Here is a 15,821-nt window from a genome sequence, read left to right as displayed (position 1 = left end):
TAACTAATCCCAATAGGGCTCTTTTCAGTCTCAGACCCAAAGGGCACTTAGCTGACATACTGCCAGTGACAGAAAACCAAATTAAAAAATAAAAATTAAAATAAGATACAGAGAGCAAGGAAAGTGCAAACATCAGTTGTCAGAAAAGGGGGACAAAAATTCTTTTTGTTAAATTAGTCAGACCTTTGCTTCCAGATCCTACTGTGAGCACAAATGGAATCAGTAGGTTTAAAAGCATTCCTTCCCTTCTTTCCTGATTGGTGAATGGGGAGACGACATGGCTTAGGGGGAAATCTTCTTTCAAAGCCTGTGCAGTAATAATAAACAAGGATTAAACAATTTCATCAGCAGATCACGCACACAAGTCACTGCCGGGAATGACGATCCCCCGGCCACCCTGTTCACACAGCACATCACCAGCACTGCTGACCTGATTGAATGAGATGCCCTCAGACCACTTAGTCAGGAGTAAAGGGAATTCCAGAGTAACAAAGGCATCACCTGCTCGTGTCACAGCCAAACATAAGAAGCCCACACTCCCAATTATCATTAACAAAATCAGATGTATCCCACAGGAGTCAGCTGAGTCTTAGTCCTGAGCTCTGCACTGCTGTGAGTGGTATCAGGATCTGACACAGAATAAAAAAAAAGGAACAGAGAAACTGCACAAATGACATTATCTAAATATTCTCCTGTCTGAACATGGAGGCTATTCCCAAAATGTATTTTTGTTCTGCCTCACTTTGTGCCGCCCTGTCATCCTCCCTAACACAAAGAATGAACTCCTGAAAAATAAACAAAATGCATGTTTACTTCTTGACACATAGTCAAGATTAAATTGAAAGGTCTTTCACCTTCTTTTAGAGGAGGTAAGTCAAACAGCTGCCACTAGAACCTTTGCTCATTTACAACATCCCAGTTGCTACAGACTTAGCTGTGAAATACAACTGAACATTGCAACTCTTCAAGCTTGCAGACCTGGGCTGAGAAATTTTAGGAGATGTTTTCTGATGGGGTGTGAAGTAGTTCTGTTTTGTATTCTGCTGGAAGTGTTGGGAATTATGACTCGTGTTTTTCCTGACATGTTTGGTTTTCATTACATTTAAGGCCACAAACGAGTGAACAGGGAAAAGAGCATAATAAATGTTCCCCATATTTTAAAAAAATATTAATTTGGTATCTATTTTGTTTTTTTAGTAGATAATATTTTACAGCAGGTGAAAGTAGCCTTTTATTTTCATTTGTTTTCATTAAAGGACCATCACCTCAGAGCTGGAAGAAATCTGTTCTCTTTCTGTGTCGCTTTGTACCAAAAAGTCCTTCTGTACCTCATGCTCTGAGGGGAAGCTTTGTGTGTTGTTCCCTGTAAGCCTTCCTTCCCAAGCCACCCTGCTGCTCACAAATACCTGCCTAAGTATTCAACTGGATGCACCAATGCATATTTTAAAATGCAGCTTGGAGCTAGGTAAGGAAATTTGTCACTTCTTTGGTCACCATTCAGACTAATTTCATGCCAGTAGGGAAAGAAAAGGACACCGAGGCAGAAAGACTCTGTAAAAAGTTATAGTGCTGCTATGAAAAGGAATAGTGGTGAAATTCTCCAAAAAGTCTGGAACTTTTTTTTTTTTTTTTTTTTTTTTTTTTAATTCTGGCAACAAGGATACCATTGCGTCAGCAGCTGAAAAGCCAAGTTGCCCTGCTTTTTTGTGCTGGCACACTGTGTGACCAGCTCAGGTAAGAGCAGAAGAGCACAAACTCCACTCTCAGTTACACACATGGTCCCACAGGAAGACAGGAAGGGTTGCATGGATGTATCCCAAGCCTGGGCCCATCCTCCTGTGCCAGAAGTGTTACACTAACTCCTTAGATCCTGCAGAGAATCCTGACCTGCTTGTCAGAGCCTTACACAGCATCCATCAGCCAAACTCCCTGGACTTCAATGGCAGCGTTAAGCTGATGGATGCTTGCTGTGGATTTGGCCCCAACAGATGAGTTCTGAGCTCAGTTCAAGCCTTCAGAAAGAAGGGAGAATTTACATGTGTCGCTTCTCTTTAATTTTTGATGCACGTTCCACAGTTTTTGCCCAGCTTTTGCAGAAAGAAAACAGAGCACTGATGAGTTGGTGTCTCAACCAGAAGCTCTAAAGGCCTGGCCGTGGGCCAGGGCAGACACACCTGTATCTGCAATGCTACAAGCCGGACAACAGCTGTGCTGAAGGGCAGAGGTGGCGAGAGATAAGGGCTGAGATGAAGAAGGGGTAATCCGTCAGCCACACTGGAGGGTCCTACCACTCCCATCACCTGCAATACAAACAGAGCACATCACCACAACTGGCTACTTACAGTTTCATCCATGCCATATCCTCCAACGTCAGTGAAATGGAGGTGCCTTTCATTAAGCACTGAGTTGGGGTGGATCTAGCAGAACCAGCCCCCTCAGTGGTCCTTGCAGGAGCTGGGGCCAGTGAGGAGACGGTGTTCTAGCAGGGAAGGGGAGGGGAAAAGAGGGAAACCAGCACGGATGGGAGGAGTGCACAGGGAACCCGGTACATTTATAAATGTACCCAGTACCAGCCCTGAATGACCAGCACTGGACTGGTGGAACAGCTAGAGTTGGAGGATATGTCATTTGACAACTGTAACAAATAAAAATCTGTCATCAAAGCAAAAATTCTGCATTGAAAGTGGACATCTTTTCCCTTGCCTTGCTTGAAAAATAATGTCCTAAGTCTGACCCAAGCCAGGTTTTGTACAATGTTCAGATTCCTCTCAAACACAGCCTGTTTTGGGGAACTCTAAGCATGATTACCCTCAGCTGACTGACCCCAGATGTCTGAAGCAGAGTCACCTGCATGTGCATGTGATTGTCTGGAACTCCTTGAATTATTCACCACAGGGAAACAGCACTTCTAGGGAAGAGTTATTTGTACTGTTTGGAATGTGTCTCTCAGGAGCAATTAAATCACAGGCCTGCAATATGCCTGTTCCTCACATACACATGTAGATGACAGGAACAGGGAGAAGGTACCTGGCAGACACCTAAGCTTATGGGAGATGAATGCATGCTTCTTTTCCAAATTCAGCCTGGGGAAAAAGGCAGTAACCAGTTTTTTGCCAGAAAACCAAAGGACAATTTAGAAGGAAAGAGTCAGTGCCCCTTTTTTACATCACTATGGATTATCACTGAGATATTTCCCCACTTTCCCGGGTGATTGATTTTTGGGCTTCGTGGTCTACACGTGATACACCATGCAGTCAGTGCTCCCATAGCTCACGGTGCAATAAGGTAAAATACTTGCAGCAGTAACTATGTTTTCCTGGTAGCTCTCCCTGGTGCTCTCAGCCAGCAGAACATAAGCACAATGACTGCACTATAGCACTGCAGAGCTTTCTGCTATTTTTAGAGCACTGGCTAATTCTTATTGTGAGCCCCTTGGAGAGCTTGCTGGGGTGATTCAATCTGCCATGCCTGCTTGACAAACTGCAAGGCCATACCAAACTCCTGCTTGAGCTAGCTCTGTAGCAACCTCCCCATGTAACAACTCTTAAGTAATTTGAGGGCCCAGATTTGCATTAGAGCCAGGTAGCTGCTACCTCTGCTTGGATAAGGAAGAAGTCTTATGGGCTCTGACAGGTTGGAGCTTCCCTGCCCTTGCAGCATGAGTGCCAAATTGACTTGAAGGACAGGAACCTGGCAAAACCTGACATTGCATTTTAGCTAATGATCATTGTTTTTAAAGGCCCTCAGAGCACTGGTGGACCCTGAAATGTTTTTTGTAAGCTGCAAGATAAGGTTATAACCTTTATGCTTTAAGGAGAAAATGTTGTAAAACCCAGTAACAGTAAAATTCTAGTGCAGCCTTTCCCCCTTAATTTATATTTTTGCATATGGAATGAAAGCATGCTTGTTTGCCCAAGAGGCTGGAGTGACACAAACATCAAAGTGGGGGCTTGCCCCCAGTGTAACAGCTGCAGAACCGCTGTGGTCTACCACTGAATGACCAGGCAAACTCTCTCCATATCTCTTGCAACACTCTTAGGAGCATAAACTTTAGTAAGAGAGGGATCTGAATATTGTACATTGCAAACCTGTACTAGATCAAGCCAGGGACATTACAGATAGAGGAGCCAATTCACCTTGTAAACCCTTCTGACTATCCAGCAGCCGCTGGCCTCTGACAGAGCAGTCAGGGCCCTTCCCCACTGGGGACGGTAGGTACCCCCAGTGCCACCCTCTCCCCGTCTCTACCAGGTGTGTGCAGTCTCCACCACCCCACTCTCCAACTTGCAGCCCTCAGCTCTCAGCTCAGTCTGGCAAAGGTGGATCTTCAAAGTGGTGCGTGGGAAGTGATGGAAAATAAATCGCTTGACCGCTGCTGTCGGTCACTGTATCTCCCCATGCACCACTTCAAAAATGAACCTTCCTTTCTCTATTGTCACCTGCAGAGTCCCCTCGTGAGGGGTAAAGGGGACAGGTAAAATGACAGGAACAGGAATAAACTGTCATCTTCAGTCCAGAGAAACCAACAGCAGGGGAAGGTTTAGCAAAGGTTCATGGGGTTGCCGCTCGGCTACTCACCAGATTGACACAGACATTGATCAGAGACCTAAGGTGAGGCAGGAAGGATATGATAGGCTGCCTCTGAAGTGTCAAACAAACCCCTTCAATCAAACTGCTGGCAGGCTCCCACTCAACCTGGCGCCTGCAATACAACAGTAGGTGCCGTTAGCCGCGGGCTCCTGCCCCCCACCAGACGCCCAAACACGGCCACCGACACACAGTGACGCTACAGAGGAGACGTGTCACACAGCCACGATGTCCGGGAGCAGCACGGAGCGTGACAGGAGAACGCTTTGGCCGCGCTCCGGGAAGGCACAGAGCCACAGAGCACGCCGGTGTTTGACGGGAGACGAGAGACGCGGCGGAGCGCGCTGGGGCTGCTGACACAAAGCCCTCACACAGCCCCGCTGCAGCAGCTGCGTTTCACTCCCTGATGCTTCCCTGCGACCGAAGAGGGAGGCCACACAGTGGGGAAGGGTCTGCTGTGCCGAGACCATCGCCCTCCATCCCGTGTGGCTCGTGGATGTTCCCACTGGCATGAACAAACCCCATCAGCCTGAGTGCCCTCTGCGAGCTCCGCTGGCTGCTTCATCAGTGTCGCTGCCAGACACACACTGCCCTAAATGTCAACTGGCCCAGCTGTGTAATCTTCATCTCCACCTTGTGCACTCCCCAGCGGCACCGAAGTCCTTCATTCCAGGATCCTTTCTTCCCTGACACTTTGCTTTTTTACCAAAACAAAATTCAGGGATTATGCCAGATGCTGAAAGGATTTCCCTTCCTAATCATAAGCAGACAGAGCACAGGTTAACATTAAAGTGGTTCACACCCTTCGTCTCAGGGCCTGACTCTCTGCAGTCATTCTCTCTGCAGTTCACAAGCCAGCATCTGACTGCATTTACTGGGACAGAAAGACAAAAGGCTGGCATAGCCTGTTAGCTCAAGCCTTAAACAATACCCCAGTCAAGCTCTTCAGGTGTCTTCTCAGAGCCACATGGGGAATCAAGTGTTCACTATGCAAACTCTTCTCCAGACCAATCTCCATAAATTCTTCGTAAGTCTCACCTTTGTGCATCTACTGTAACTAAATCCCCAGAACAGTGGTTTGTTCTTGTACTTGTTTTTACACATCCACTGATCCTAGCAGACACTGGGTTTGGAGTGGGATGCCCACTGGAGGCAGTGTATAAGATTCTGATCATGAGTACCCCAAGGGATGGTTCCTGGGCTCTTGCACCCAGACCCATCCCAAAGAGACTGCTTGACTCAAATCTGTGATGCTCAAATCTAGTTGCTGCATTTGGTCCAGTGGCTTTGCTGTCCTTTTGTGGACAAAAGAGTAATTTAAGCCAAGCCTAGGTACAGCCAGGAAGAGAGAGAGAGAGAATATGAAAGGAATTTCAATTTATGGACATCCATTCAACTTACATAAGGAAGAAAGATCTTCAGGGACAGAAACCCCTATCTGCCTTTGAGGCAGAAGAAAGTATGAGCAGGGAAAGAAGGAATGAATGAGAAACAGGCAGGACATGGCAAAGAATCAAACCAACAGGAGAGAAAAGCACCAAAATTTCTGCCTCTGAATTCCCTACAAGGGTAGAGTTTCTTGAAGCAGGTTAGCCAAAGAAAAGGATAGTGATGCCAGAAAGAAGATATTACCTCCCTGTTATTGTTCCATCTTCGATTCCTACTGGGACATAATGCTGATGTTCTCTAACATGATTTGGCTTCTCAGCTGAGACTGCCAATGAAGTGCCATTCAAGCAGTTGAGGACATATGCCCATTAGGGTGACCAAGACCAATGCCTCTTTTTACTCAGATCACTAGAAAATTCACAGTTCTGAGTGATTTTATACCACCCAGACTGGATTTGTACCACTGCCTCCAATCAGGGATGCTCCACAGTCAATACTTCTTGAAGTTGCCAGAGCCTGTACATACCATAATGCCACTGTGTGATCGACCAGGCTTCCAGTAGGCATGGACCTAAGCAGTTGATGCAGTTATTTGCCTTTTACTAGGGAGCAATCAGAATATCTCCTGGCTATTTTTGTCTTTATAGAGAACATAACAGTATTGCTATGCTAGAAATACTCTTACTGCAGTTTAACTTGCCATTAAAAAACTCACAGCAGAAGTTAATTAAAAGGGCAATGATGCAGAAAAAAATCTGCAGACTTCTTTTTGGGAAAGAAGAATGACGTTTCTGGAAGTTCTCTCTTGAGTTCTTAATAACCATGCTGCTACCAGAAGACAGAACAAAAACATCAACATAAACACACTTACAGAGATAAAAACACCTGCCATTTTGTGGTGTGCTGTAAAGGCTTACTGCAACATGACAGTAGATGACGTACCCACACTTCAAGGCTTGCAACATCAGAAACGGACCCCAGAGGGTTTCCAGAGTACCTGCTCACCTCAGAGTAGGCATCTTGTGAATTTTATTGAACATACGATCCAGTCTCTTTAAGATGAGGATCAGGGCAGGTCTCACCGCCTCGGCTGTCCAGTCCGTGATGGGCAGCATCTCCATGATGTAGCGCCGGAGCCCGCGGCTCTCCATCGTCTGCGTGTCGTAAGGAGCCAGCTTCAGCAGGGAGTGCGCGATTTCTGCCAGTCTGAAACCACAGGCATTGGCAGGAAAATAAATACAGCCTGCATTTCTGTGCCAGTTCTTTTGCTGCTTTTCTGCCAGGGTTGGGATTAAATCGCAAGATGGTATTTCTTGTTTGGACTCAGATGTTTATTAGTCCTTATCTACGTTACAGTCTCACCGACTGTGAGTTCTACAGTACTCTCTAACAAAGTAAAAATGGAGCCCTATTTCTTTCTCTACAAGGCCTTTTAAGGATAAACTGTACAATTAAGAAATGACACCTAAATTATTTTTACTTTTAACCCAATAACCAACACCCGTGCCCTGCAGTGTGGACTTCTTTATCCAATTACACAAAACCACCCAAACCTAGAAAGAAGAAGGTGAAGAAGGTGAAGAAGAAGGACCAGCCTACGCTCCAAAACCTCCATCTTGCTTTATATATATTACTATATTCTAAACCCTTAAAGTTTAAGTTTTCCACCATCTGATATTGCACACTTCTATTCAAACTACACACCCATAATCCCAGTTCTGTCATTCCATTTTGGAAGCCTTCTCTACGGCCTCAGGTTAAATGCAGAGTTCTTTTGGGGGTCAGTGTCTGTCAGCAGAGAAAGTCTAAAATTCTCAGCATCCAGGCTTCCAACATGTCTACACACATGCCAATGAACTAGCATATAAATAATCAGGAGCCTAGTAAAAAGAAAATGGTGCAAAAGTCAAATGTGCTGCTATTTAAACTCTTAGATCTGATACCACAGTTCTGGTCTGTTAAGACTGTTTTGCTGGAATCACTGTTTATATTTAAGAACACATGAATGGTCTAAATATTACTTTTACATTGACATTAAATGCACCAAGGGAACATCAGGAATCACAGATTTGGGTAGCTAAAACCAAAGGACCTATGCTGGCAGTAAGACTACAACATTGCAAATACCTGTGAAACATAGACCCTACATCATCTGTTTGTCAGTTAATGAGTGATTTGGTTTTGTTCTGTGTTTTTCAGCATTATCCCTTAGGAAGTATCACTGCATAATTTTCAGGTGTTAAATTTTAAAAATAAAATGTCCATAGGTTAACACAAAGTGTCCTTTGCAGGATTGCTCTCTGCAGTTTTTGTTTCTCCTAACACCTCTACAGATTGTGTTGTTCTTGCTTTTTCCACTATCCCAGATGGCCTTCCAATGGCATTTTTTTGTATTGACTGTGAAATATCATGGCAGCATTTGACTTACACTTGCAGTTTGATGAAAATCTACTGAAATACTTGGATATTTGTGGTAAGCAAAGACCAGAAATAAAACATGAAACATCAACAGACTTTGTATTGAATGATTACAGTACAATCCTATCCATATTGTGGGGGCTTTGTCTGAAATGCATCCAACTAATGGAACATATTTCTATTCTCTTTATAATCTGCCTAGTAATATCAAGGGCAACAAGTTCCTCTGATTAATCAAAAGTGGTATAAAATTGTGGTTTTATTTAGTATTTCTTTATTATTCCTTTTTAAAAACTGCTTTGTTCTACTATGAACTAGGTCTCCTTTCTTAAATGCTGTGAAATTTAAATTATCATATAATTAAGCTTCTTGCCAGCAATACAATACCAGCTCCATGTAATGATATATAAAAACTGTTTTATGCATTATAAAGTGTGAGATCCATTTCATCCAACTTGAAACATCAATCTCAATTAATCTGCTAGCTTCTTCCTAGCAGAAATAAGCAACTTGGGAACTTTTTATCTTCCTGAAATACTGGGATAAACAGCTGGATGTGCATCTTCCTTTCTGTTGGGTGCAAAAACATCTCCATGACTTTTGCAGACCAAATATTTGACTTTTAAATGGCTAAAATTGGGTGAGATAAATCCTGTCTGAAGTGACTAGCACATTATCCTGTTTTCTGAAGTCTCTGAAATGGCACCTGTCAGCCTCCCAAGACCATGACTGTCACATCACATGCTGATAAATCTGCTCTCCATGTAGAATTGTGTTTGTCCTACAGTGGTTAAATCCTGTTGGTCATGTCACTGATTCTTATGAATTTATGTAAGGATCAATATATGTTGCTTTTATTTAGAGATCTCTGTGATTAAGCATTTTAGGTCAGAACCCTGACAAAGCAGCTAGTTCTTTCACTTTCCAGGAGACTTAAAGGAATCAGAGCATAACTCATTATCTGATGTAAATCAATGTCAGCTTTACTGCTGTAACCTCTGACCATGAGAGACCTTCTCTCTTGAAAAGAGAGCAATATTTGCCAGCTGCTAATGTAAATGAAAAACCGACAAAATAATCAGATCTATTCCCTCTTCTCAGTAGCAATTTATGTTGTGTTTACCATGAACTGCAAACTCAGAGAATCAGGTCCAAAGTGCTAGGAGGCTCTACCCCCAACTTCTTCCAGGTCAGCACCATACGAAACTGCTTGCAGTGAGCATCCAGCCTGTGAGCTGGACTCAGTGCAGCACTCCAGGAAAAGACTTGTGCATCTGCTGCATCACATACTGAGGTGCTGGGCCTGTAAATGCCCTCTGTCCCATCCTTCCCTGTATTTCAGGCACTTAGAAAGTGGCTGTTGTACCTTTCTTGCTTGCAAGCTGCTGGCTCTGATGCACAGTGCCACTGGAGAGGATAAAGGTTGTATTCAACCAGGTAGGCAGCTTCCCCAGCCCTTACCCACCAGAGACAGACTTATCTTGTCCTGAGACATCAGAGGGAGCTGTTTCTGATGGGGGTCAGAATGAGACCAGAGGAAAGCTTAAGAAATCATCAGTACAATCTAAGGAACATCCAAAACAGCCTCTGCATGTTTGAGACAAAAACACACAACTACACAACCAAAAAGTGATTCCATCTGCTAGTATGAAAAAGAAAGATCTAAAAGAAAGGAGTCCCCCAGAAATGAACAATAAAAACAGAATGCCTGTGGAATACCTCATGTGGGACTTCACATCCAGCAGCTCCAGAGAAGTTACTCGGGGCTCACCAGCCAGATTCTGCAAAATCTTCAGCCTCGGACCACAGTGCTTGTAAAACTCTGTGCAGATATTCAGCAACGACTCCCGTGGTCTCCTGAACTCCTCTCTGGCAATTCTTTCATCCAGCTCCTCTCGGGGAAGACCCTGGCCCTCTTCCATTAAGTGAAGGTTCTCCCTGGAGGATACAAAGCAAGACACAGTAAGAGGGTGGAATATGCAGTAGATCATCTGGGATAGATTACAACCTCTTAATCTCCTTTTTGCAACAGTTGCTTTCCTCTGCAACTGAAAGAAAGGTAGTTGCAATCTGCAATTGAGAAACAAAAAAAAAAAGGAAGTTATAATCTTCCAAGTCTTGCTAAAAATGTAAACATTTTCTAGATGAACTATCCTTTGACACGTTCCCTGACAAAAGGCTGCCTGTCACAGCAACCGTGTGTGGGAACATTTCATCACACACCAGGGGAGACTGGGATAAAATTTTACTGTACCTGATAAAGTGTAGTTTGGCTCCCTGTTCTGGGTACCTGGGAAAACAGAAACAGTGAGATTGCAATCAGCAACTCAGTACTGCCTAAACTTGCACTAAAAGAAAGTGACACTATTCTAGCTTCAAAGTTTATTCACCATGGGCAGGATGGTATCTTGTGTCACTGGAACAATGCCTACAGGTAGCTACTGACCACACTGAATTGCCTTTATCTCTCAATTTCCATCAAAAAACATATTCCTAGAGTTATTGGCCTTGTTCTGAAAGGAAAAGTTCAGGCTTAAAAAACACAGCTCTCTTTCAAGTGATTTCTCTTACTGATTTTCACCCCAGTGCTCAGTCTCTTTCATCAAACCAGAGCTCACCAAGTGAAAAGAATACCTCAGAGTGGGTTTGGGGGGGTTTTTTGGTGGTTTTTTTGGTTGTTGTTTTGTTTTTATTTGCTTTGTTGTTGTTATTGTTGTTTTGTTTGTTTTTGTTTGGTTTTTTGTTTTGTTTTATTGTCATTTTCCCTCATTAATTCTTTTTGAGAAAGCATTAATAGACCCTGCACCACTTGGCTACCATGTCCAAGGCTTTAATAGTAATCATTTTAATCTCATGAGACTCCTGCTGTTGCTAGCAGATGTCTGTTGCAATGATAATACAACAGAAGCAACAAGTGCAGGAAATCTGGAGCAGTGCAAAAATATTTTGGAGCAGAGGCTGAATGTCTGACAATGAGAAAAATCTGGAAATGTACATCAAGATGCCTGAAGTCACCCTGCACTGGGAATGTCTACATTGTCTGCCAGCAGATACATATTAACTGCTCTCCAAAATCAGTGGATAGATAATAAAGTACTACTTTCCATTACACCTTATTTTCCTTAGACTAAGCAATCTTGCAAATGAAGTAAATGGCATATGTCCACTTCAGACTCCAGCATGTCTGGTTTATCTGCTGGTTTGTCATGTCTGGAGTTTATCTGCTTCTCACATCAAGGATTGAAAGTCAAAGTCATGTTTTAACCATGACTGAATATATTTTAAAGAATAACAGACTGATGACAGGAGTTACCAACCAAGATGTACACATTAACAAACTGACATAATAGCCCTTTGATGATTCATGCAGAAATTGATTTCTAAACCCCTTGAATTATTAAAAAAAAATAGGTAATAACTTGAAAAACTCCAGAAAAACAGCTACCCCAGCTTTTGTTAGGCTACAATTCCTCTACAATTCAGCACAAACATTCCGATTTTTAGCACACTAAGGTATTGTCTGGCCAGGAGAAGGCAGAGCTGCCTGCTGCAAAGAAAAAACTTCACAATCCCAAATGCTTGTGGGTGGATTAATCCCTTCCTCTGTGACCAAGTAAATTGTTAGTGGCCTTGTCTAATTTGTAGCAGCCTAACTGGAATGCTCACTATGGTCAAGGATCAAAATTACAGTTCACTGATGCCATGTGCTTCTTTGTTTCCTTCTTTGGTGAGAAAGTTCTTTGGTGTTTTGTTTTGTTGGGTTTGGGGTTTTTTTAAGAAAGACAATAATATTTCCAGGCATTCTTTTGACTTCTCTCAAGTTGTCAGCTACCTTTCCTGTACTATCTATAACTACAAAAAAAAAAAACAAACCCAGACCAATGTGGAGGTAAAAATCATAGAAAGAGACCACAGGGAATGTACAAGGAAATGGGAAAGGGAACAAAAGAAAACTAGAGGGGGTGCCAGTCTCTGAGAGCCTCAGCTGATAGGCAGTTTGAGTTTGTACAGGTGTTCAGCCCCTTGGAACAAGGCCAGAAGCATCTGACCCTTCTGCTGGCCAAGCATGCTCTGCCCCTGGGCACTTTGACATGGAACTTGGCAGGAAGCAAAGCAGAGAATGAGTGAGCTTCAGCAATATACTGCTAGAGGGTAGAAAGGGGAATGAGTCATTTAGGATGTGTGTCCTCCATTTTTATACTCTGGTCTTCTGTTGTTTTAAACTAGAAATCCTAGTCTTGGATATTTTGGGTACCATCAGAAATGCAGTCCTGGGGAATGGGCTCTCTCTTTGGGTGTGACTGTTTTCTCCCACAGTACAGTACCCAGAGCATTCCTTCGAGCTGTCTGAGGCCAAGCACTCTGAGCAATGAGATATTACCTTACCAAAAAAAAACCAAACCCAAACCAAAACCATTTCAGAAAAAAAAAAGAAAGAAAAGCCTTACCTGGTGTTCACACCTGCTGACATGGTGTGGTTTGCTGTTGTGGTCCCTTTATGGCCTTGGTCACATCGACTCATCTGTGGGGCTGTCATAGGCCTGGCAAAGAGAAGGTGAACAGCATACTACACATTAAATCTCATAAGCACACAGAAATTTCACAGAAATTACTTGCAGTAATTTTACCAAGTCTGAAAAACTCAAGCTAAGCTGCATGTTGTGGTCTCCTGGGCATTCCCTGTCCCCACACAGACAACCAAATGCAGGCTCAGCCCCTTGGCCCATGTGTGTTACCTGGTGAGAACTTCTACACTGTACAGGAGGGCTTGCAAAGAGGTGGCAAGGGCACCCATAGAAGCAATCTCCTCACGAGCTGCTGTCCCAGTGTCCACTTGAGAGGTTTGTCGCTTCAATTTTTGCAAGTAACAGGGAACCAGGGCTTCCAAGACCATCAGCATCTGGAGGCTGGAAAAATAACAATTCTTGCTCTATTTATTTTGTCATTCCTAAACTCACATTAGGTAGAGGCTTAGGTTTCTGTCTGAAGACCCTGGATCTGTAACTAGGCAATGATTTCATTGCTTCTCACTAGAAGTCTTGAGCCAAAGAAATAATTGGATTAGGAACTTCAGGGGGAAGCTAGATGATGCATGAAACAACAACAACAACAATAAGAATAATAATATTAAAACAACCCCCAAACTTTCAGGTATATTCCAAATATGTCATCTATTTGCTAACAAGTATTTTCCCTTCCAAAGACTCTTTTCTTCCCTGATTCCCTCCTGCAAACTAACATATGTATTTGGAACTGGTGTTACCACTAGGAAGGGGTAACAGGCAGAGGCTTGGCCTCAGAGAAGCCCCACACTTGGAATTCTTTATCCTCTGTCTCCATTTGCCAGCCTTGCTTTCACATACCATATGCAGCTTTTATGCCTTTTCTGAGTGTGCACAAATCAAGAGAACAGAATATCACCTTCTGAATGACTCAGGAGCATAAGCCACCACTGTCACACACAGCTTGATGGCTTCACTGATGGAAAAGGTCAGATCTTCATTCCCATAGCAGAAGTCTGAGGGAGTAAAGCAGTATGAGAAGACTTATCACACAATCATATTAAGTATGAAAGGAGCTAACACATTTCCTTTTCCCCCTCTCCTATCCCTTGCTTTTCATGTTAACAATGCCCAACAGGCTTTTGGACAGATAAAAATCTGTCTCTGTAAAAGAAACATATGCTGCACTGCTACTTGAACCCTATTGCCCAAGAACTCAGCAGGTGAAACAGCTCTCAGCAGGTCACCTGCTGCTGAGCAAAATGCCTACAGAGTCCTGTTTCAAACATCACCCATCAAAACCTAAGCCTTGAGTTGTTATATGCCAAGGACACATGTCAAATAAATGATAATTTTTAAACATAATTTTTTATGCTTTTTTTCTTAGATGTTCTAACCACACAAAAAATCATGCCAATGCACCACTGATGGCAGAACACAGCTTTACTTCTCAAAAATCAAGCCCCTTTTATACTCATAGCCACATGGGTGCCAGCACAAAAGTGACTCTGTTTTGCTAGTGATTTCAGAAAAAGGTTTCAAAAGCATTTAAATCACATACTACAAATATCACTTTGAGCATAATTAGTTCTGGGCATTAAGAAACTAGAAAGAATGATATTTGTACAAGAATAATATTTTTAATAGAACTATAGCCCTTTTTTCAGAGGTGACCTTTTATGCAGGAGCCCAAGTCAAAGTTAAGGTCCTAAAACATTTAAATAATAATTCTGATCTTCATATGGAAGATACCAGACACACAACATGCTCATCTACAGTCTCATCATCAACTCACGCTTGAGAATTTTCAGAGATGTTTCTAATAGTTCTCCACTGAAATCTCCAAGAGGAAGAAATATCTTCTATTTCTGTACCACTTTATATTAGAACTTTCCATATCATAAAATCACACTTTATTACAAAGCTTTAACTCTAAGGCCAGACAGGCTTCACAGTGCATCAAGGTAACTAATATTTAAGGGAAGTGCAAATTTGGAAAGCAAGCTGAAGATCCTTATAAAAATCACAAAGCAGCCAAATTCTTAAATGCAGCATTGCATAGATTACTATCATGAAACAGAATATCCTGGATACACCACACAGCCATATATATTCTGCTTTATGGTGAATCAACACCCTCCTCAGGAGCTCAGCACTGCTGGATGTCTGAATTCCATCCATCATCATCTACTAGGCAGTCTGCCCATGGGAGAGGATGCTTTTGTTTCCTGTCCACATAGAGCAGAGGATGACACTGATCCTGTCAGCATAATACAGTTTATCAGGCATCTTTATTCTTCACTCACACGTGTTAAAATTCAAAATGCCACAGGCTAGTCTCAGACTAGAAGGCTTAAAGCAGAAAAAGTCACTTTGGAATTCAATTAATTAATAATTCCCCTCCTGCAGAAAATATAAAAAGGGTGATGGTGATAAAGCCAGTCTTAAAAGGCCTATGAGGCACAGCAAACAGATAGGACATTCCTAAAGAAGAGAAGGGCTCTGAAGAAATTATGCTGCATCAACTGTGTGTTGAATCAATAAATAATAAACCATAATTACTGAATACAGGATGGTTTACTATTACCTAATGACTTGAGAGGCTTTTCTGCTTTCACCAGCTCTAAGATGTCCAAAATGTCTGGAGTATCTCCTTCCAAAGACTGCAGCAGGTCAAACAGGCACTGAGCTGACACTCCTTTGCTGGTTCCATTGTTTGTAGCATCCTGTTACAACAAGAGACATTCATGTTATCCCAGGATTATTTGTCTGGAGGTGTGAACAACCTTTGCTTTCAACAAAGGGTCCATCTGGAGTTCAAGAGCTCCTTGCTTTCAACCAGTGAGCCTTGCCTGACTCAACAGACTGATGCCACAGTGGAAGCAGGGTCCGAAAACTGCACACAGATCTTTGAGGCCCTGTGCA

At 42.9% G+C, this 15,821-nt stretch overlaps 1 protein-coding gene across 15 annotated transcripts in view; it reads right to left on the bottom strand.

Annotated features, from left to right (window-relative positions):
- The window catches only part of UNC80 (unc-80 subunit of NALCN channel complex), a 127,855-nt gene that overhangs the window by 21,387 nt on the left and 90,647 nt on the right, over positions 1-15,821 (bottom strand). For 13 of the 15 annotated variants that reach the window (XM_077785173.1, XM_077785179.1, XM_077785174.1 and 10 more), the window contains 10 exons: positions 15,484-15,622; positions 13,816-13,912; positions 13,131-13,301; positions 12,843-12,935; positions 10,649-10,684; positions 10,114-10,332; positions 6,982-7,182; positions 4,579-4,702; positions 2,175-2,300; positions 184-307 (listed from right to left, as the gene is read on the bottom strand). In XM_077785173.1, the coding sequence (XP_077641299.1) occupies positions 184-307; positions 2,175-2,300; positions 4,579-4,702; positions 6,982-7,182; positions 10,114-10,332; positions 10,649-10,684; positions 12,843-12,935; positions 13,131-13,301; positions 13,816-13,912; positions 15,484-15,622 (1,330 nt within the window). The remainder of the gene's footprint in view (positions 1-183; positions 308-2,174; positions 2,301-4,578; positions 4,703-6,981; positions 7,183-10,113; positions 10,333-10,648; positions 10,685-12,842; positions 12,936-13,130; positions 13,302-13,815; positions 13,913-15,483; positions 15,623-15,821) is intronic. The other 2 variants (XM_077785187.1, XM_077785186.1) reach the window with 1 other exon arrangement.

This window comes from Lonchura striata, chromosome 8, assembly GCF_046129695.1.
Source record: "Lonchura striata isolate bLonStr1 chromosome 8, bLonStr1.mat, whole genome shotgun sequence".
NCBI lineage: Eukaryota > Metazoa > Chordata > Aves > Passeriformes > Estrildidae > Lonchura > Lonchura striata.
The sequence above is the reverse complement of the archived record's forward strand: the minus strand, read 5'-3'. Positions and strand labels throughout refer to the sequence as shown.